General features: G+C 35.8%; 1 protein-coding gene across 7 annotated transcripts in view; it reads right to left on the reverse strand.

The window, feature by feature from the left end:
- Positions 1-24,165, reverse strand: part of RYR2 (ryanodine receptor 2) — a 424,514-nt gene that overhangs the window by 142,430 nt on the left and 257,919 nt on the right. For all 7 annotated transcript variants that reach the window (XM_063328961.1, XM_063328960.1, XM_063328958.1 and 4 more), the window contains 13 exons: positions 21,025-21,172; positions 16,216-16,424; positions 14,103-14,277; positions 10,746-10,954; positions 9,487-9,839; positions 8,332-8,446; positions 7,269-7,429; positions 6,425-6,584; positions 6,063-6,149; positions 5,061-5,287; positions 3,323-4,124; positions 2,583-2,783; positions 2,360-2,465 (listed from right to left, as the gene is read on the reverse strand). In XM_063328961.1, the coding sequence (XP_063185031.1) occupies positions 2,360-2,465; positions 2,583-2,783; positions 3,323-4,124; positions 5,061-5,287; positions 6,063-6,149; positions 6,425-6,584; positions 7,269-7,429; positions 8,332-8,446; positions 9,487-9,839; positions 10,746-10,954; positions 14,103-14,277; positions 16,216-16,424; positions 21,025-21,172 (2,953 nt within the window). The remainder of the gene's footprint in view (positions 1-2,359; positions 2,466-2,582; positions 2,784-3,322; positions 4,125-5,060; positions 5,288-6,062; positions 6,150-6,424; positions 6,585-7,268; positions 7,430-8,331; positions 8,447-9,486; positions 9,840-10,745; positions 10,955-14,102; positions 14,278-16,215; positions 16,425-21,024; positions 21,173-24,165) is intronic.

Here is a 24,165-nt window from a genome sequence, read left to right on the forward strand (position 1 = left end):
TGAATATACAGAGCGAGTAAATCTCCTCTACTGTAATGCACCTTCCAACCCACAAAATTAATTTTCTACATCTAGATTATGCAAATTACTATTTCCCCATAACGAAAAGAAAAATAATGACAAAACAAGACCAAGTAATTTGAACAGAGGAGAATGATGATAAAAGACTAAAGAAAAATGGAAAAATCACGAAGAAAGATAAAGCTTCTACTCCTTTCAAATGTTATAAGTTCTTTATTTCCTCTTCATTTTCTGTCAACTTACGGTTTACTTTGAATTTTCCACTTCTTTTTTCTTTTTTAATTTAAAATAAAAATATTTCATTTGAAGTGTCACTATGCACCTTCATCAGCTTTGTGGGTGATTGGGGGGAGCAAAAAACATAAAGAAGGGCAGGAAGCTCAACAGTGTAGAGGAAGAGGCTGACAGGCTACTCGAAGTTCAGCAAGCACAAATGCAAAGTTTTGCAACTTGGACAGACCAACCCATGTGACAGTACGGGCTGGGCATGAACTGGTTAAAAAAACATCTTTGCAAAAAGAACTTTGGGGGCACTGTTGGACAGCAAGCCAGACACCAGTCAGAAGTGCACTCTAACTGCAAGGAGAGATAAAAATACCCTGTATTAGCAGAAAAATAATCGCTAGCTCAAGGCAAGTGATTATTCCCCAGTACTCGGCACTCATGAGATGACATCTGGAACACTATATCTAGCTTTGCGTTACCCAATACAAGAAAAACATTGAAAAGCTGGAGAGCATCCAACAATGGCCCATCAAGATGATTGGTGGCTGGACCACTTGTCCTATAAGGACAGAATGAAGTAACTGGGTTTGTCAACATGCAGAATAGAAGCTTTATGGTGGACCTAATAGCAGTCCACCAAAAACTACAAGGAAGTTAGCAAGAAAATGCAGATGAGCTCTCTTCTGAGGGGAACAAGGTACAATTGTCAAACTAAAACAGGCAGGGGTCCAAACTGACATAAAGAAAACAGAAAAAAAATCACCATTAGGACACTCAAGCCCAGCGACATGTTGCCCAAAGGCATTGTGGAATCTCTGTGCTTAGAAGCTTTCAAGACCCAAGTGCAAAATCGCTGAGCCACCAAGTCTGAGTTCAGCATTGACTCTGTTTGGAGTACAAGGCTGCATTAAAGACCTTCCATGATACCTTAATAAATCTGTGATTATTTTAGTAATGGAAATATCTTTGAGATGGACCAATCTAACCAAATTGTCTTGTGATATACAAGGATATCAAACTGTGCTTGGTCTACCAAGAAAGAAAATTAATGTGTTATCATTCAGATATTGATGGCATGGTTTTGTTTACTTGAGTATTTTAAGGCAGTGAATTAAATAATTAAACATTTTATTTCCAGTTAAACCAGGCTGAATAAGGAATGCAATCCGGGAGGAAAAGTGCAGAGATCCTCCTGTCCAAAGCTTCTTCCTTCCACACATCCCTGCATTAGCTTCTTCTAGCTAATGGGACATGATGTGAAAGTTAAGCTGTTTGTCTGCTCATGCTGTCTGCTAAGTGTCTCTTTTGCTTATTTTTTTAAAATAGTGTAGTGAAGTAAAATGAAAGGATGAGCATCCTCCAAACAGGAAAACAACAAAGTCCCCAATGCAAAATGTAAGTAAGCATGCATTTGGAACAAAATATTCTGTAACTGAATTCGCAGTATTCACGGATATAAGCTTTACATTTAAAATACATGTTTTGGCACTTCATTTTTATATTGGTATTTTTGTATTTAAATTGTTACTATATTTCATATTTTAATATGAAATAGAATTTAATTGTTTTTATTAATTAAAGCAAAGAAATCAAAACCACAGAAATTTAACTGCTCCATTTGATTATTAATCTATTTCAATAGATAATAAACTTCTATATCTTCATTTATGTCTGAGAAGTATCAGTCATTAATATTATCTTATATTGTGGTTAACATGGTCATAGTCAACTTGATACAGCAAAGATGACCTATACCAACCTATGCAAGGGAGTGGGAATAGGGCAGAGGAAACCCTTCAATAACAAATGAGCTACAGCGTTATCCAATGCATTAAGCCCAAAGAAATTCCCATGGTTGTATGGGTGAAAAATACCCCTTTTCCCTCACAAAGCAAAACATACTGCATCCCTTTCCAGTTTGACCAGATATGAGAATAAGAACGTTTCCTTGGTTTTCACTACAAGCTGAGTATCTTTACTTTATAATATTTATAATTGACATAGTGTAATCTATAGACTATGTAGTTGGAGTTTCTATGTAAAATTATTTAGGAAAATTGCTTCTAAAGCTGATATAATTAAAAAAGTGAAAATATTCAGTAACAAGACTTACCACAGTGTGTCATTAGGTCTTCATGGAAATCCAAGAGTTGATCCCGAATTTCTTCAGGGCAAGGACAATCATTTTTATCATCTTTAAAGTTCAGCAGCATGTTAATCTTAAAGAATACAAAGGAAAGGCAAATGAAACTCACGTCCAAAACAGAAACTTTTAAAATCAAACTCTGCCACACATAGAGCACAACAAAAATTAAATTGTCCATTGTAAGCTGTACCTGCTCCTGAGGTGGGGATCGAAATTCTTTCGTTTTTCTAGCTGTCAGGGCAGCAGACATGTTCAAGGCCTGCATCACTTCATTGTACCGGAAGCGTTGATTCTCTTGAAGCTTGGCCACAAAATCATCCGAAAATGCTACAATGGCTTCTATTCTGTGCCGTACTTGGCAATCACACAGGTACTGAAGTAGATGACACATCTGAGAAAGTAGTATTGTAAGAGAAAGAAGAGTTGGCAAGCTAAGAAAAATCTTCTGTATATTATGCAAATAAGGATGGATTCCTTACAGTAACAATTACTATCAAATAAAATGACTGAAATCTTTAATGCTGTCATTTACTACATGTGAAGTAATCCTACACCAGGAAAATCTGGCATCTGCAAGAGATTTATGGGCCTCAGGCTAATAAAAGTCTTAAATTTTATATAAGTTATAAGAGAATGGATTTACTCCTTGCTTCTAGGGAATTTCCTTTCTGTCTGGATCCATAAAAATGAAGAATTCCCTGTTAATGTCATTGAGAAAGTAATTCTATTTAATGAAACAACAGTTGTTTGATCTACAGGGAACAAGTTTATAACATCAGGAAGATTCTAGATCTTGTTATTTCCTGTAAGGAAATTACTTCTCTATTTAACTAACATCGAATTGCTGTATTCCTTGAAAGAGAAATTACCAAGTGAAGAAAAAAGGATCTGTCAAGAAATGGAACAACCACTATCACAGCAGTATTATACCTGTAATTTAACAGGTTCTGGAAGTTTCATCTGAAGAAGTCCTTCCTTTGGCACTTGTTCCCCTCTGGTTTCTTCCTCTCCTTCTTCTGACTTGAGCTCATCTGGACTCAGCTCCTTCTCTGAGAAATCAATTTCATCCTCCTGGCTCACTGCTTCTTTGAAAACCCGGGGCTCAATCAACTGCAAGATGTGTTTCAGATCCTCATTGTGGAAGATTCCCATAATTAGGAGGGTATAGAAGAGTTTGATGAGAGGGACAAACAGAAATTCCGTAGAACCTCCAACTGGATCTCTGACATGGAGGCTGCCCTCCTGAACAGCTTCCGTCAGCATCTCTATGGTTTTGGCCTTTAGGATTTCCAGAGGGAATTCAGGACTGAACTGAAAGCATTCACTGCTAATGCTTACAAAACTCGGAGACGAGAACTGCATTCTTGGCCTTAATGAAGTGCTAAGTCCTATACCAGGGAGGCCGTGTTTTTTGTTTTCATCAGGAAACAAAGTAATACTCTTGGTCTCATCTGTCATTGGAACTATAAATTCATTATTCATCATTAACCTGGCAGTTGCATAGGTATTGAGATGGATGTCAATAAGTAAGTCATAATATCCTGCACGTAGTAATCCTGGCATATATTTATTCTCAATAGCATACAGGAGCTGAGATTCATCCACATGGCTACACATAGCATGGGCCACTCGGTTGTTGCCTAAAGCACAGACAGCTGAATATAACCGGAGGGTATGGTAGTGAAATTTCAGCAATTCTTCTTGTTCTGTCAGCTCTAAAATATCAATTGTTCTGCAGAGAAAAAAAAATCCCAATACAGTAAATTCCATATCAGTGCAAAAACTTACTTTAGTGAAGGAATTCAAAATTCTCCCTACGGATAACATTGGCACAATATCAGTTCTAGGGATGGACTTTTTCCACATTTCAGCTTTCATGTTAGAAGAACTGTCAACCTAAAAATCAAGGACTAAGAGCAAAGTTCAATCAGGAATTTATTCAAGTCGCTCCTAAAGTACGCTCCTTCAATTACTTTCAATGGGGAAAGATTAAAATTATTTAAATAACACAGAATAATTCTTCATACTACAAACAGGAATTTGGATAACTGAAAATCAAGGTTTCAAAACTAGCGTAAGTTGAGATATTTATGTCCTTTACTGTTTTTAGATCTGGGGTTGCAGACTAACCAGATCATTTGCAGAGGATTCGGGAGTGACATTGCTTGTTTAGAATTCTTCCCTATTTTTTAGTGATCTTATTTTCATTTTTGGCACTGGCAAAATGCTGAAACATTTGGGTAACCAGGACATTACAAAGTTAAATTTTTTCAATTGTTTAAACTAAATTTAGGAAAATTAAAGTAATGGAATAATTAAATTGGCCACACATCTTAAAAAATCTCTACAAAAACAGATCTTTGTCTATCTTACAAATTATCTTTAATAATTTATAAACAATGTTCCTTTCATTTTCGTTCAAAACTTACATATGCTATTAAAGAGTTCAGAGAGAATCTAGGAGAGGTTGAAAACAACAAAAGGAGGCAGATGTTAAAACATAGAAAAATAAGATTAATTTCTAATGTTAGCTAAATCAAAACACACTGCCTTTGTTTACATGTGTTATACAGAGATGACCTCGGGCTTTTCTTATAGAAATTTTATTATGTATCTAACTTCATAATCCCAGCCTAGCTCTGATATACTTCAATACACAAATATCAACCTGTTTTCTTCGGGAATATGAAGGGCCATGAACTGCAAAGGATTCAGGCACTGTATCATCCAGCCTTGACGTTCACTGATTCGAGAGACATCAACCTTCAAGAAGTGGTTTGGCACTCTGCTCCAAAGCACATGAGTCAGAAATTGGACGTGGAGACGCGGAGGACATTGAGAGACTGGGTTTTTGTGTTCACTTTTGAACAAGCCAGCAGATAATGGCATTACATTCTGGAAAATTCCAACAGAAGAGACAATCGGTTTTACCATCTTTACCAAATAATGAATATAAGATATTTTTCAAGAAATACATTCAACATATAGTACATTAAAGTACAGTGCACAGGAAGTTAACATTTTCAGTAGTTCGTAAAACCAGCTGGGAACTGTTGGCAAGAGAGCATTGTCCATAACAAATTTTTTAAAATAGCTAAATTAGAAATAGAAACTTGAATGGAATGTGCAGTCACATCCTTGGACCAGCAATCTGAACTCCACTCTTTTTTTACCTGTTCCGATTTCTTAGACATTCACACATTCAAAGCAAGGAAGTAAATTTCAACTCAGGTTACTTGAGTGTACTGTTTCAATGTACTTTAGAACTATTTTAAAACCCTAACCTAATCTGCAGATACACCAGCAACCCATGCTCTGTTTGTAGAATAAGAGATTTGCCTTACTGGCCACACTGATTTCATTTCATTATAAAGGATGAGATGCAGAAAATTCAACAGGACTTTGCAATATCGTCTGCCAATTCTAATCAGTTACAAACAACCCTTCTCATCCAATGTACTGTATTTTAAATACATGAAGCATTTAAAACTGAGTTAAGAATAAAAATGACAATAACGCAAACACTTGGAATCATAAAAATGTGCCCAATACCAAGAACACATTGCAGGCAACAAATGGCCCCCAAGAAATCCAACAAAAAAGCAAATAAAGAAGATTATTTGATATGATATATTAGTCCTAAACCTGCACAAACCCAAGCATTATTTACCTTTATTCTTCCCAATTCAAACTGGAAAACATTTGGGCTTGTAGCTTGAGCAAATACAGCAGGAAATAACTTGGTACTTGGTTCAACCTAAATCAAAGATGCACAAATATATAATCACTGAAGACAGCAAAACTCTATTACTTATAAACATCCTCCCTCCTGCCCAAATATCTGTATTGACAGTCAGTAAGTGCAAGCCTTTCAATAAAACACCAGAAAATCCAAATAGGAGGGAAAAATCACTGTCATAACAGCCACAATTACTTTTTCTTCCAATCTTGTAAAAAAGTTTCTAATAAGATGCAGTCTGATGATTTGGTTTTCTCTCTTCCCACTGGAAGACATCATCAAAAAATTCTCACCTGATAGTACGTGCCTAGTTCCTTGCCATTAGCTGTGAAGGTCAGCAGGCCACTGGCAGCATCAATCAAGCAACCAATCTCCAGACCATTATTATTACGTCCTTGTCCAGGGCTCATGCTCTCTCCTGCGCACACCATATAGCAGTTGCTGCGTTTTATACTGAATGTCAAAACACAAATTTATTTATGGATGGTGTGTAAACTTTATGTAGTGGACTAAGAACAACTTTGTATGGCTGCAATCAACAGGGCCTTGTGGCTCAAAAAAGTGGACCCCACCATAACCAATGACAAAATTCAATGAAACCTAGACTTCATAATTGAAAAAATAAAATCTGAAGATGACAAAATATGAACAAGTGCAAATCTATTGTAAAATTCCAAGAGACAAAACTGACCTTTGCAAATTAACGTTTTAAATCATTTAATGTTAAGCATAACAGAAAGTTTCTGGCATGGATCGCAACTGAAATGCTGAGAGGACCTGCTGTTGTACTAATTTTGACCTGTTCAAAACCAAAAAGTTCCAAAAATATGACAAGGTATCTTGCTCTATTTTGTACCAGCTCAGAAGTCAATATTTACAGGATTCATGGTCTGAAGCTACATAGAAAAGCAGTGCTATTTTACTTTTGAGTGCTTATTGATTTGATTAGATCATTACTCCACTGTTTCTTCACAAGCAAGAGGAGAAAACAGGTAAAGTTACACTTTTACCTATTTGTTGTTTGTTTGTTTTTACATTAACCCAACTACATTAAATGGGGTGGATTTACAGTTTATAAATCGTTAGTTGCTTTTATGGGTATAAACTATGTATCTTTTTAATAAAATTGTAACCAACCTCTCATGAACTTTCCCTTTTTCATCTCCCAGTGTAACTGTAACAGTACGCACTCTGTCCAAGTCAAAGCTTGTGTCATACTGGTGAAAGTCAGATGTAATCCAGCCCACCCAGACATTAGCAGGTTCTTGACCCGGAAATATTCTCACTGAATAATAGTACTGTCAATAAAAAAATAATGTCAATAAATGTTAGTGTTTGGTTTTCCGTGTATCAGTTTGATTCAGAATTAATTAGTTGCTCTAAAATCTGAAAACATGTCATCTCTTCAAAAGTAGCATAGGCTTGTTCAAGTGCGATTCATAAGAAAAGCAACAAAAGACTATAAATATAAATCAAAATGCAGCCAACAAAATATGTATGTTAAAACAAGAAATGGAACAGATTAAAGATGTGGCTTATATGCCTGTATTGTAGGCTTCTGCATCATAGCATTATAGACTATTTTTGTACTGTAGCTACAATTTTTATACTGTAGGTGACTCAGTTTCTACTATCTAGTATTTTTTAGAAAGAGGAGAAATACATCCAAAAGAGAAGTATTTTTCCCTTTGAAGGGGGAATTTCCTTTCGTTTTCCCTTCATTTCCCCAATTTCCCTTCATTTTCCCCAAATGAAGATTGAGTGCTTATGGAGCTGATCTTGTCAGAGAAAGATGCACAAAACCTGCACAAAACTTTCACTGGGAATTCCATGAGATGAATGCTGAGTAAAATCAGTACAGAAATTTTCCAGTGGTCCTGAACATGGACCTATTAGGTTAATGCACTTTTTCCCATTTGTTCCATTATTCTACAACTATTTATTCTTTCTCTTACGTTTGGTGTTATTGATAGTAGTTTCAAAAATGTATTCAATTAATTTATGGCTTTCCTTGCAGAAATTGGTTTTGACTGACAAGTCAAAACAAAAGGAACATATTGGTCTCAACTTCAGTAGTACAGGACTACCACAGACATTTTGCCTGAAAATTAGGTTCTGAAACTCTTACAAGCAAAAACATGTGGTTATTAAAAAAAAAGAAAAAGCAAACAGCGAAAATACCAATCCTATGTTACGATACCGTAGAAGTTTGCATCAAATAATCATAGTCATCCCTATCATCGGCCAGCACATCCTCAGTAAGCCGTGCAGAGTGACTTGTGCTATAATCTGGCTTTGTCCTCCTGAGCATAAATCTGTAATAAAATAAGTAAAATCAAAATCTCTATTAAAAGCTCAATATAGCAATATATATACACAAAGGAATTTTACATTGATACATTATCCCTAAATACACTATATTGATTATGCATAGTAAATGCATAGTATTTGTTATGTTATTAATACATAACACTAGTAAGTTTATTACTTCCATGTAGATTAAGACAAAATAAATCCTTCGAAAAGGGGAAAGAGGCAGGCTCATTTTCAAAAGCACTTAAATGAATTCTGTGCTTAAACTATTCAAAAGTTACTTGGAAACTAAACTCACACAACTTAAAAAACTATCAGGCTGTTAAACACCTATGTCACTTTGGAAGAATGTGGAACCTGAAATTACCTTCATGCATTTAAAAATACTATCCATATGCCCCAATTTATTCTGCAATTGAAATATTTAACAAACCAAGTTTGGTAAAGAGCAGAAAATGGATGGAAAGCTGTAGTAGTATTGCCTGGGTAATGGCCCAGTGCTCACATTTCCACAGCATCATCAAGTTAGGTGTTCTGCTCCTGATTCCATAAGAAAAACTAGGGAGAATGAACATGTCAACTAGAGAATGTTCTTATGATTGCTTCATTCATTGAGTGAGGTAAGATCCTAATATACATTTCTAGATAAAGATTATCTAACACCTTCAGCTTTTTGGAAGCCACGTGAAAAAAATTCCACGTCACTTTGAAGACCTCCTAGTTCTATCAGAATGGACTCCCATGGTTTTAGAGTGCACTTCACATGATGATCACAAAAGCCTTCACGATAACCCAAATGATAGGTTTCTAATAGCTTGAAAAATATTTTCAGTTTTCTGCTTAATTTTAATTGATTACATCATAAGTGATGATGTAATTTAATCACATGAAAGCTAACTGTCCTACCTACTATGTTATATCCAAATTTAGGGCAGAATTAGGAAAAAATCTCTGCAGACCTGATTGTCATTTTCTTTCTACTACAGGAAAAAAAAAGAATCAAAGAAAGAAAAAAAAAAAGTAAGCCAAATGTGCTACTAACCTTTGTTTAAGACGTGAAGGCTTTTCTTGAACATAATCTTTATGGTTGTTTAACTCTGGTTTTGTGGCATCTTTTTCTCTTTCTGTCCGGTCAGGAACTAGATGACCATGAGCAGTTTTCATTAGAACCTCAAAATCAGAATCAGCGTCATAATCCTCCAAGTCATTCTTGGGGCCAAAAAGACCAGGGCCTGGTAATCCTCCTGCAGCTGATCTGGAGAACACCTCAGCACATTCAATGGGCATGCTTAATCGAAAAAACATGACGTCTGTTTTACTGTTCTGTGAACCAAAGGACTTCTGTGTCACCTTCAGGCAGGGGCAGCTGTCTATGGTGCCATCAATTCTCATCACCTATCAAATGTAAAGATGTTGTTTTGAAGCTGATGCTTTTTCCCCCCTTGTAAATATTCAGCTTATATTTCTAGAATAAGCATCCATGGATTTGCAAAACTTGCAACAGTATGCTGTCAATGGTGAAACGTATTGTAATCGTGTGCTGCCATTTTAATGGGAAATAAAATAATTACTATAAGGACTGGAGGTTTTATTGTTCCATTGTTAAATAAAAAAAAACCAAAACACTCACAAAGGAATGACCTTTTTCACCATAACTCTTTGCAACACAAATCCAACCCTGCCCAAAACAAAACAAATCAACTAATATAAATCACACATGAACATACGCAAGAACACAAGTTACTACTTAAATACCACAGTGTTATCAGCTGAAAAGGAGTTCTTATTTCATCAATTTCAAAACAATCTCATGGTAGACTCACAATGCATGAAATCAGTTCCATCAAGATGCACAACTCATTGGGACATAAGTGTTGACACAACTGGCTAATAAATATTTATTAAAATGAAAACCAATTAGTTATGGAAAAATCACAAAGTGTGTGCACCAGAACACATGGTATCTGTTATGTAGAAATGCCCAATTTCTGGAAGTTGTTTACAAACATAGCTCTCACTGCACAAGGAGCTCTTAGTGAGGACATCTTGTCGAATTTGTCTCTGAGAATCTCATGTTTACACACATGATAATTTTCACAGATAAAGAAATACTATCAATCAAATAATTGCATTATTTGCAACTCCACTGAATGTAAGAAATTTGTAATAGGTACAAGGTTCATCCAGAATTGGCTCAACATATCACATTAAAAATCTTGTCTAGAAGCGCAAAAGTAGAAACACAATTCAGACATATTTATAGATAGAAGTGTGTAGAAACATTTTAATAGGATCACAAACCTCAATATGTTCATGATTCTGTGGCACTGGTAGAAACTGAGGGAGCCTTTTACTCAGCCAAATGGTGATGTCTCTGTTTGTATTAACAGCAAAGGGTTCATACCCTTCCTGTAAGCCACAGATAGTGAAATATTTTAGAGTGCTGACATCTTTTCCGAAGTTCATTCTTCCCACTTGAGATGGGCCCAGGCTGCACACAGGTAGAAATCCTTAAAACAAGACAAAAGACCATGTAGGTTGTACGTCATGAACATCAAAGAACCATAACTCTTCCATAACCCAATTAAGAATCACTTGGAAAAAAAAATAATTAAAAAATAATTCAAAAACCAAATAGTACAAATGCAAGCAGTCGTCAATAGCACATCACCTCTTGCACGTCACTAAATACTGTATCTCAAATATCATTCTGAAAAAAAAGCTCTCTAATAGACACGGATCTCTTCATGCAACACTCAGTTTACTTCACAGAAATCTAAGAATACCTCAAGGAGTCTGACAACCAGGTCTTGGTTAATCTCTCTGCTAAGCTGGCAGAGTGTTGCCAATTTCACTCCAAGTCTTACTGGTTTTGATATTCTTCCTAAAATTCCATTAGTGATGGTATTTTGAGAGAACCTCAAAAATTACTCTAAAAGTAATATAGTGCTTGTCCATGCAGCCATAGTTGTGAAAAAAATTATAAACATGCATCAAGTACATGCTGTAGATTTAAAAAAAATATTAAAATCAATTAATTTTTAAAAATTCGTAACACTTTGTGGCTCTGGATAATGAGAACTAGCAGTAGGACACTGTAGCTTCATGAAACTTGCAGTAGTTTGGTTTTGGGCTGGGTTTTTTGATTTTACTTTCTAATCAGCTTCACATCTGTATTCATCTGCTCTCTTACTGTTTTACTAGCACAGGGAACTCACTTGTGACTCCTTTGCACTTTTTAAAAAACATTTGGTTGTGGTTTTTTTTTTCCTCAGGTTCAACGTCACAGTCTAAACACCTAAACAAATCTCTTATTTCTTTTTTTCCTTTTCATTCTGATTTTGAATTTCCACAACAACAAACCACTCTTTAGATTCGTTTGACCCAGGTACTAACAAAATCCTTTCTTCTGTATCAACAAGAAACATGAAGCTCTGTTCAATCATTCTGGTTCAAGTGAATGTACCAGGTATTGAAGGGTATAAGGCTTGAGGCTGCCCAGATTAAACAAAGAAAAAAAAAAAAAGAAACAAAACAAACAAACAAAAAAAAGAGCAGAATATCTGTTCATGATATACTCTTTAGAGACAAAAGCAAACTCCAGAGCACCATCTATAGGAATGACTGCTCAACAGATAAAAGATCAGCCTTCAGTACCACCTTTTGAAGATTTTATTACAAATACGTCCAGATTTTTATCTCCATAGCAAGGCTCTTAAATCACAAGGCATCAGCTTTTCATGTTGTCTAAATCATCTATGTTATCTGACTTATGTCCATTCTGCTAGTGTAAATACAATAACAGGCAATAGTAAAGAGTATTTTTCAGCACTAAACGAAACAAAATTGTGTTATACAACACATAAATAGGAAACTATTGATGCAAATTATTAAATCTGAGATCAATCAGCACATTCCTTTGAAAGCACAATAGGAGAGCTTATTTCAAAGGCAAGCTCTTTTCTATGAGCACAACACTACAGGAACTTAACGTGAATTAAAAGAATATTGTGAAAAATGTTAGATGCTTGACACTGACATTAAGTCTTTGACATGGTTACCAAAGCCTTCAGGTTCCATGTCAAACTCGGAACTACATTAGCAGTTTCAGACTCCACAGAGATCTCTTTAAATCTGAACCTGCAGCTAGAAACAAGTACCACAAAAACTACACCACTGTGATTTCATTAACTTTGAAATCAAAATAGTCATCAAACAGGTGACCCTCAGAATTTCATGGAATTCCCATTTCTCTCAGAATCCCTCACTCCTCAATGGAATTCTTCCATCAAATAACTGGAAAGAACATTATAATTTAATGGCAACAGGATGATTTAATGCTTATGCCACTAACAGAAGACCAATTCATGCATCCCTCTTCCTTATTACGTTAGCACAGTATCTAAGGAAATCTGACGGCAGTAAAGTAACAGGCATGAGTCTAGAAAATTGGTGGCAATTATCTCATTTTAAATGAAATCAAATTATTTCTAATTCGTATGGTGTGACAGAAGGGAAAAAAAAATTTCTTCTCCTAATGCACTCCTGAAAGTATAATTCTCTGAAACCCAGATGAAAGTAAAATGGTTAAAATTCAAGCAGGGAACTGCCTAATTAATAAGATTCATATTTCCCCTGGGAATAGGGATCAGTAATCCCAAAGTATCATTTGCAACTTCTACTGTTCAAAAAATTTAACTTCATCTCTCAGACACAGATGTATTATTTAACACATGTATAATAAATATGACAGAATATATGTACCTACAACAAATGAAAGGGAAGGATTAAAGCTTGAAATATGTTTTTTTACATTACCACAGTTTAGAAATTTTAGGCCGTTATCTATATTAATGTAATTTCTTACCCTTTTATGTACCTATTTGCACACAAGTACGTAATTAAATTTATAAACAAAAATACTTTTGTGGTATAGAATCAATCTGGCACCTGATACAACCTCACAATCTTTGCCATCTTTTGCAATTCCATAAGCTTCAGCTTCATGATAAACTAAAACCTGCTTGTAGACTCTGAAAGTTGCACTAAGAACACTATAACAACAGTCACAAAACTCAATCTGCTGGTTTAGAATTAAGTGAAAAATTCTGGAGGCTAACTTCATACCAGCTGGCTTTATATCATGGATCAGGTGTCACTTCACCTCCTAGAGCTAAAACAAAACCTTAAACATGACAAACTCCCTACCATATGTTCTCACTAATTTGACAGAAATTTCATAGTATTTCAGTACTTGATCTAGACAAAATTTGATGTCCCTGCCCATGGCAAGGGGGTTGGACTAGATGATCTTCAAAGGTCCCTTCCAACCCAAACCATGCTATGATTCATTCTACGATTTTGTGACCTGCTGCAGCGCGGATGAAGTGTTAGAGGTCACAGATTTGAAACCCCAGACACTTCCCTGAGAAATAGTCAAAGGTCTGATCACAAAAGGTGGCTGCAAACTTCACCACAGAAAAAGGCCTTGCCTCACCCTCCCACCCAGGACATCTCAGAAGGCTTGATACTAATCAAATAGAGAAAAGGACAAGGGGTAGTTTCCGGCGGGGGGTGGGGGAACCACATTAAAGGGAAGCCAGAGCAAAAGTTGGGCAACAACAGCCAGTTAACAGCACAATGTATTACGGTACTTACCATCACCAACCTCAAAGTCTTTGAATGCAAGTTCTGAACCTGAGTCATCAAGCAGGATTTCACCATTTAAGGTGAACATCATAGTGTGCTCATTCATGTCAACCATACATCCAACAACATCTCCCGCCAACCAAGAGCGGCCAAAATGCTCATTACCTTGATGCCACCGCTGTGCCTGAAAAGGATTTTAAAGACTTTCAAAGAGTAATAGTGATAACGTATGTGTTCCTCTCTCAGTGGTACAACTAATAATTAGCCCCCCTTAATTAAGATGGCACTAAAATTAACACTTCCACAGCATATAATTCCAAAACAATGCCTGCGAGTACTCCAAATTGACCTTGAAAATGGAAATCGAACAATTAACTTCCTGCAAGCACCTCTCACATCAGTACTGTAAAACGTTGCTAAGTGAGCTGACAGGGAAAATTGCTATTTCAACTTTATAGTAACTAGTAAGAGCATGGCTTATTTTTCTGCAGAAGCCCCATTAAAGATTTGTAATGAAAATAATATGCTATCAATTACAATGTTAAATAGCTGCTTCACAAACTTTTTTTTAAGCAATTGCTTTTATTTAATCTAGGAGCCTATAAATTCGTTGCTTCCAAACAAGCCTTATTGTATCCTTAAGTATGTTTCTAAAAATGTTGTGTAAAAATAGACTTCCTGTCATACCAGATTTTGAAAGTAACAGAATTGTCTGTGGATGGGACAAGCACTCTGAGCTTCTGACAGATTTCAGAGTAGCTGAGGGCATGATTAATGATTCATGTGACTGACCTTCAAGTCAAAGACTGCAAAGGCTTTGGATGGCATCTTGGATTGGAATTCAAATAAATTTACATCTACTAAGAACTACTATAACACACACAAAACAAAGCAGTGTTAATTACAAATAGGTTCCTCATTCATATATTCCATCACAAGTAGATTTTTATCCCCTGTATCCATCCTGAAAATCCTACAAAACAAATGAGCCTTTCTGTGTATCCTGAAGGTCAAAAGCTCTTCTCCAACCAAGGGGAGAACCCACCAAAATGAAAGACAACAAAATAGCTTTGTGAATTGAGATTTAAAGGTCAAAACCTAAGATTCAGAAGGCAAACTACTGCAAAGCTATTCTAGTAAAGACACAGGACTTGGACAGTTTACTTAAGCCAATCAGATATTTTACACAAATAACTTTTCAGGTCCCTTTTTAATGTATATTCTCATGTAACATAAGACTGAAAAACATTAAATTCCAACAATATGAAGAAACTGCAGCTTAAGAGCTTGATCTGACCAGGAATAGCCGGGAATACTGCTGTTTTCTGTTACATATTGTAATAGTAATAAAGTAATTAATTCCAATATCAGATACAAGAAACATTTTGACACGAGTCACCAGTAGCCTTAATAGCAATTATGGTTTGGACAGCTGTTGCACGTGCCTTCATACTCAAATAAAAAGCTTTAATGAGTCATTTAATCTATTCTGATGAAAATCTGTAACATATAAAATAATTTGTTTTCCTACATATTTTTTACTACTAGATTTCAATCCATCGTTGTCTCATGCAGAGTTAAATTTGAGTATAAATTACTGGTTCTCTCACTTCATTTACTCTAAACCGTAAGGATTTCCATGAAAACCTAGGTATGCTCTTTGTAACTTCTACATTCCTATAAAAAAACCTGTATCATCGCTTGCCTCCAACACTGCTAATAGTCTTAATCATATTTATTCCCTAATGGTAATTCTTATAAAGAGGACAACAGAGTAAAAATGTAAAGAAATTATTCATAGTTAATTACAGCTCTGCCATTATTTTGTATTTTAGTGAGTCACATTTTTCAATGCCTTATATATACTGTACAAATACTGTGAAGCTGGGGGGGGGGAGGGCGGGGCCGGGCAGGAAGAAATGCCAAACCCTGCCAATTAATTTTTCAGGTGACATTGATCTTCCTTATTCCACCTAGGCCCTCAAAGAGAGAGAGAGAAATAATTTCATAAAACACAAACGAAAGAAGAGAAGGCAATTAAGTTCAGGCAATGACACATGGAATAAGACGCAAAAATCAGTTTTGCAATCACTCCTATTATTAAAGATAAACATATACAAACCTTAAAGCCATCAAAAACAAAAGCTTCTTCATCCGAGCCAAGTTCCTGATCTGGCAGACAACCCGGCCTGGTCCAGCCAACTCTCATGTCTCCTGCAGTAACTGCCTCAAACTCAAAGTACCACTTCCCAGCCTTCACTGCATAAGTCTTTTCTGTGCGGAAGATCCTGAATTTTTCCATTATCCCACTGCACACATCCAGCCTCATTGCTGTAAAAAAAAAATAAAAAAAAGTAAAGAAAAAACTCCAGCGTCAAAAGTACTGTATTCAACTACTGATAAATGAAGGCAGTGAAAACACAAGGCAAAGGAATCCCTTTGAGCATCGGCCTGCAAAGAAGAAAGTGCCTGCAGAAGAAACTTATGGGGAAAGCACCCTTGCCTGTTCTGGGAAATCAGCACGCTTGAGCACCTCTCTGAAATGACGCTACAGTAATTCATCCAGCTCAGAGGAAAAAAAAAAAAATCCAAAGAATTTAGAAGTCTGAGTGCAGTTACAGGGCTACAATCCTCATTGGGATGACAAACATGGTGGAATAACTCACATGACTAGAGTATTGCAATGGATGGATACATGTTTTTTAGGAAGGACAGGCTGGAAAGGTTAAGAGGAAGAATCGCCCTTTACGTGAGAGAGCAACTGGAATGCATGGAGAACTGAGTCACCTTTTTTACAGGGAGAGGCTGAGACAGCTGAGACTGTGCAGCCTGCAGAAGGGAAGGCTCAGGAGGGAATCTCATTTATGAGTATAAATATCTGGTGGGAGGGAACAAAGAAAAGGGAAACAGACTCTTCTCAGTTGTACCCGGTGACAGGACAAGAGACAATGGACACAAGTTAAAACCCATGAAATTCCATCTGAACACAAGAAAATGCTTTTTACCATGACAGTGGTCAAACACTGGCCTTAGAGATAATCAAAACCCATCTGGACATGGTCCTGGACAACCTGCTTTAGCTGACCTTGCTTGACCAGATGATGTCAAGAGGTCCCTCCCAACCTCAACAATTCTACGATTCTGTGAGCTGGGCTCTCAGTTATTTTAAACAAAACAAAAACACCAAACATACAAAGCCCAACAAAATAGAGATAAATTAATCTTCCAATCACCATAAAAGACAACTGTTTGCCTTTGAAACAAGGTTCCTCAACTGAGACATCTTCTTTACCTAGAGATGGTGATCAATTCACCTAATCTTCTCATTTATAGTCTAAAAGTCAGATTTCCTAAGTATGTTATTGTTATAAAAATTTATTACTATGCTTCTTAGTTATTATAATAAATAATATAAGGAAGGTTGCAATTCAGATGTTTTTGCAAAAGCAATGGAAAACAGAGTATAGGAATCATAAAAGCAAGTCTTGCATGAAGCTTTAATAACAACAACAATAATCACAAGGTATAATCATGCTTCAGGAAAAAAAATATATTAACTTCTGTCTAGATAAAGGGCAGTAAGTCTGGAAAGAATAAAGATGCCCTTAAGAAGGACATAAAAGTGTTAAAGGCAACTCCTGTTCAAGGCAAAGCAAGTTACTGCTCTAGAACAAAGGAAAACCCAGTCACAGCCAAAGTACTATTTAGAAAATATTATTTAGCTAGTGAAATAACAGAAACAACAAGACACCAAGTTTAAATTGTTTTGACTATTCGCCTTTATTATCTTTCAAACTGTTGAAGGGATATAGTCAGATGACTATGAGATTTCACAGAGTGCCTTAAAAACTGCCACTTCTCACTTCAAAGTTAGTTTGTCAATTGTCAAGCTGAGATGAAGAAAAAGCTCGTTCACATTTCTTGTCTAGTGCAACAGAGTGTAAAATAAATTAACAGCTGTATGAAAACAAAAGCTTTCACAGACACTCATTCATTTGGTTAAGTATCTGTAGCATGATCACACGTGCTTATTTTATCATAGCTTACTATGCTTAGTTCAAAAAGTCCTTTAATTGCAAGTGATTCATTACAAGCTAGTTTAAGAGTGTTTAAATTAAAATTCACTCTTTGCCAGATAATTATACATATCTTTTCTCAAAGACCAAAATGGCTACACGAAGAATTTCAAAGGTGGCTAAAGTTAAACTTTGACACATTCAACTTATTCACTTCAAATGTATTCACTGATTCTCTAACTCCATCAAAGAATACTGGCATAAATAATACTGAAAAAAAATGTAAGCCGGGTGGTTATTGGGCTGCTTCAGAGAAAGTGAAGAAAAGAAACCTCAGGGAAAGGGTAAAAACATAAACATGTTATTCTGTCTGCTCCATAACAGCAGCAGATACAAGCTTACTTTATGCCTCACATTTCTGCCTTATAACATTTGTGGAATGCGTAAGCAAAGATTTTTTTAAAGGCAGAAAAAGTATGTTGGTACATGTACTGCTTTGAGACATATAAATAAATCTATTTTCTCCTTTTTTTTCTTGACAACTAACAAACAATAAAGTTTTGGACTCGGATCTCTAAGCTCTGATCCCACTCTCCATCTATCCATCCCATGTCTCTTGCGGGTTATCCCACTCTTTTGCTCCCAATTTCACTCTTTTCCTGTGTTTTCCCCACCATTCATTCCACATCAATCTGCTCCAATAGAAATGGATTTTTGTTTCTGTCATTCATAAAACCACAAATCTTAGACTTACCTACTTCTCCAATTTTCTTCTTTCCCTCACTGCACTGAACACACTGTCTTGAAAAATGTCTTTATTGATTCATCTACAGCTACGTGGCATTCACCTATTACCTATGAAAAATGTAAATGGTCTCAAAAATTGTCTAAGAATATTAATTGAATACTACTACTCATGAGCCTACTTGGTGCCTTGGAGATGGCCATTCCTAACATCCTTTTAAACACTTTTAATCCTATCATCTTTATGCTTTCCTTCAATATTCCACATCAGCATATACTGAGTTTTGCCTCACTGAGCTGCCTTTCACTACTGTCCATATGTTCTTCATCTGGTATCTTCTGCTAAAATAGCTTCAAGTATAACCTTGTAAGGTGAGTACATACAAACCTCCTTCACTGTTGCTTACTTATTACATAGTCCTACATAGTTTGTTTCTGATACTACTTTCCAAGACCTTACTATCGATTCAAAACATAAGGTAGCTTGAAATGATAAAAATCATGCTTTTAAAAGCTGAAAACGTTTTCACAAAGCAGAAGATGTAATGCTGAATGAAACCCTTGATCTTTCTTCCTTAAGTTTTCTCAACTGCTCTGTTCTCTGGTATTTTACACAGTTATCACATGACTCTTTTTCTCAGATTAGGAAAAAGAGTGCCTAAAGCATTCTGGATCTTTTTGCACAAATTTGCAAGGTATTAAAGCCTGCACAGCCTTTGAATACTCAGCAATCCCATAATTCCTCCTCTTCCTCAGTTTGGTGTAAGCTCAAATATGTCTGCACCCACCTGTCTGTCAGTTAGACCATGTTAAGAACCTCTCTCTTTCTCTTCTGTTTTCTCAGACACATCAAGCTCCACATTTCCATTATTAACATTAGTAGCCTATAAAATCACATCCCTCAGAACTTACTCACTTCTCATGCCACCAAATGGCCGACTTCAGTTAGGTCAGGCTCATTAAGTTTCCTTTAAGCAACTCTGAACTCTCTGCCACATAATTCTTTATCAGTAAAATCTTCTGTTATGGTCTACATAAATAATGCCTTAAAAACACTTCTGAAGACCCTCAGTACCTCACCTATACAGGAGATGAGCAAAGCATGGGAACTGAGAATTTGTTCTCTCTTTAGCTTTTAAGTAACCTAATGCTTTCTAGATTTCAAGCAATCCCAAAAATACAGCTGCTGTGGGAAACTAGTAATTAATAAAAATAAAGCATAAAACCCAACGCTATAGAGCTTTGTAAATCAACGTTTAAAATAAAATTAAGGAAAGGAGATGCACAACACCACTAGAGGGCTCTAAATCCTTTAATAACAGTATGTTATTTTGGCTGATGAAAGGGGATCCCTATGACATGTTTTATGCAGCTCAAAAACTTGAGAGGCGCATAAAGTGTAAAATCTAAATCCCCAAAATGAGTATAAAAATATTTTGCTGAATGCAATTCCAGTCTTTGTCTAAGAAAGTCCAGTTGTGGGACACTGTTCTGCAGGTCCTTTCCTCTGGAAGTTTTGCAACATGATTGATGATAAATTTCAGATGCAAGGATTGCAGTTGTGTTCTTTACATTTTGTTAGTAACTCCATGCACAGAACTAGGGCAAGGATCTCTGCATTATAAGGAAAAAATAAAAATATCCAGTAGTTCATTCCTGAGGAAAGGCAGGGGCACATGGTTCTCAGAGCTATAAATCAGGAAAGGGGCTTAACTTTGTTCCCTGGGATTTGGAGGAGACTGTGGAAAATGAGCTTGCTCTCTCTCCCTCTCACCCTACACCACTAGACAGACCTTTTATATTCACAAAAGGCAAAAGCCTCCTATACCAGCCAAACCACCAAAATGAAGAGTGAAAAGAAGTGCATGAAATACAGAGAAATTGTATCACTGATTTAAAATGTAAAAATGTTTAATTTTGTAATTTTTCATTTGAGTCACAGCACAAGAAAAGGAAATGATAAGGAACGTAAGATCAAAGGGAAATCTAAACAATAGAAGATGGAGATGACCTATTAGCTTTGGAGACATGGTACCTGTTCAAATTGTTTTATTGGACCAACAAATCTAGTAGTAGAGTGGAATATTCGAATTAATTTTTTTTGAGAGAGAGAGAGGGCAAGAGACTGGGGGGTTGGAGATGACCGAGAACAAACCAACCAAATTAATTACCATGATCTTGATCAGGAGCTTCCAGGTTGTAACCATAGCCAAGAAGGGTGCGGACTGCTTCCCGAAGACTGTCTTTGTTTGACTTCTTTGTCCGATCATCCAAAAGGGCATAAGGTACGAGGCGAGGATTTCGTCGGTTTTTTACATCCTGCACAAGTATGAAAAATCAATTCAATTTCAGAAACTCTACTTTGTCTCAAAAACAAAATTGTGCTATAGCAGCAATATAAAAATTACTATTTATATGATCTGAAATCATGGAACTGGAAATACAGCAAGGATTCAAAGAAGTTGCAATAGTCTAGAAACTAGTAACATTACCGAATTTACTAAAAAAGTAACACACAAATAAATGAAACTGCGTGGCTTATACCTGCTTTCATTTTCCGTCAAATTTACTTAATGGGGCAACAATACAAAAAAGAATGAGGATAAATGCAAAGAGTTTGACTCTTGCTGTTTGTCCACTTGGGTACAAATATCAAAGATATTGAGAGGCTTTTATGATTGGTCAGACTTATTAAGTAAGCACAAAAATAGCGCCTATTATTTTAGAAAACAGTGTCTACAGTGAAAGTATCTTATATCTTTTATAGCATTACAGTCCCACTTTTAAGTGTCTATGTCGTTTTCATTCTACTTTTGCAGGCAGAAAAAAAATAGCACATCCATTCTGACAAATACTTGCAGGTATCTTCTGTTGTCCTTTAAATGCTTAGATACAAGGCTATCTGCCTTTTGCCTTATTGTGCTGAGTAAACATTGAAGTGCAGTTATGAAGCACTGCTTGATGAAAACTGGTTCTACCAGTGATCCTTCTAGCAGAAGAAATAATACAGGACAAGCATTACCTACATGCTAAAAGGGCTAAGAGAAACATAATGTATTGCTGGGGCCACAAATTTCTGCACCATATCAGCTCTAGTTATATTCAGTGGGAAGGACTGGGACAGGGCCAACACAAGGACCATTTGAGGGAACTACTTCCCATATTTATTCCACACACTGAAGTTGACATCCCCTTTTTTCCAATATTTAATTTGGTAGATGGGGAAAAGGGCTGCTTCCAGAGCAGACTGGACCAAAAAATGTTGAAGTAAATGTTATAAGGATTTATTATTTGATATAAGAATAACCCATTAACATCAGAGATGAAACACCATGGGTTTAATTATTTATCTTGGAAAGGACATAAAAGAGAATTAATTTCCTCTGAAACACTGTATGTCCAAGAGATACTATGAAATACTGTCTTCAAAAATATGGAAGAGAAGTTTGGAATAACAATTACATAACTCCTTATGCACGATATACAGTTTGACTAAACCACTGGTAATTGCCATAGCAACCATTAACACACATTAACATACTGGCAAGCAGCTGATAACAATGTATGATAATGAAATATAGTATAAGTGCTTTTAAAAATGCCTAAGCACAAAATCAGAGTGAGGAAAAAGAAATCATAAGTATTAAACAAACCCAGTTTTACAGATTTTTTTCCCTTGGGTCTAGTTTTATTTAATACTGTGATCTTTTTCACCCATTCTAGACTTTTGCTACTTCTTTAAATATGAATATAAGAAGGGGTTTTTCTCTTACTAATTTTGTTCTTTTTTTCCTATGATATGTCTATCTAAATTTTGAATGTTTTACTTACTGATGAATTAAGAACTGTTATTGTTATAGTCATAATTTTTTGTACTAACAATCTTCTGCACGTCTGTGGTTTAAGTATAGCTAATCAAGAGAACGATCCTATACAGTGATTGAACTTTGCAGTCACAATCAAGTCAACAAGAAAACTGATTAGCTAGAAGTGGTAATTTTTATTGAGTACATTTGCAATTCATATATAGACTTAATTCTTACTATTCACTACAGAAACTTATTGTTTTGTACTGTAGAATGTTACAAGAAGGAAAACTCAGCCTAAGCTATTGGGTTTTTGCCAGAATTTTCCAGGTTTGACAGTCTAATGCTTCATCAGAAGATTGTGTTTTGTATGGAGTTTGTCTGGCTATTACTTGTTCAAAGAGTCATTTGAAAGACAAAAAAAAAAAAGCAGATCTCCTCCAGAAGACAAAAAAACCCCAAAACTTAAGCTTGTTGACAAGATTCTGTTTCAAATGGTTTGAGCTGGGTAGCACATGAAGTTGGTATAATTGTTTGGTTTTGAATTCAGAACCTATGATATCACAGAAAAAAAAAAAAAGAAAAAAGCCTATATACCTTATTACACAGCTCTGTCTTCATTTAATGTAAAACAAACATTGCATTAGTCATTTAGAATTTAATTTGGAGCTACTTCAGTAAAAGAAAGAATTGCAACCGTGAAAAGTTGGAATGCCTTGTAGAATGTACCCTGACTATAAATGGAAGGAACTCATCATAAATAATGTTAAACTGAAGAGATATAACATTGACCATGAAAAGTCAGTATTATTTTATGCAGTGTACACTACAGATTTTGCTATATATAGCAAATGACAGACAAAGAATTATTTAAATTGGCCCACATATACTTATTTGTAGGGTATAAGTGGATTTGAAATAGGCAATAATGGGTCAACAATGGCACTAAATAGCTCTTAAAAGTAATAGAAAAGGACTACACAAAAGATACCTATACACACACACCAACAAACATTCACAAGCTTTCCAAAACTTCCATTACAGGTGATGAACACCTATAATATAATTCACAGAGGAAACACACTGGGAGCTGAGAGGTGCAGAACTGCATTCATTCCTTCAGTGAGTGCGTGACGTGGAGATAACTGTTCTAGCACACTCGATCTAACAACTGGTCTTGCAGCTTGCGTAGACAGATGTCATGTAAGAGTAAGAACGAAACAAGAGGAGTGTCCATAATGTCTAAATCATAGTCAAATTCTATAAGCAGATCTAAAAGAAGAACCTATTAAGAGATACACTGTGTGTAATAAAGAAATACTCTTCAGAAGTAATTCTGTAACAGAAAACAAAGCCTCATATAAACCTCTAAAAGACACCTGAAATGATAAAAAGATAATATCATTTTCAGAGCTATAAATGTGATACCGCAAACGTATGCAATGCTGGGCTTTCCCAAAGTTCTGAGAAGTTCAGGAACAGCACAGATCACTAGACTAAAAGTAA

This window comes from Chroicocephalus ridibundus, chromosome 3 (genome assembly GCF_963924245.1).
Source record: "Chroicocephalus ridibundus chromosome 3, bChrRid1.1, whole genome shotgun sequence".
NCBI lineage: Eukaryota > Metazoa > Chordata > Aves > Charadriiformes > Laridae > Chroicocephalus > Chroicocephalus ridibundus.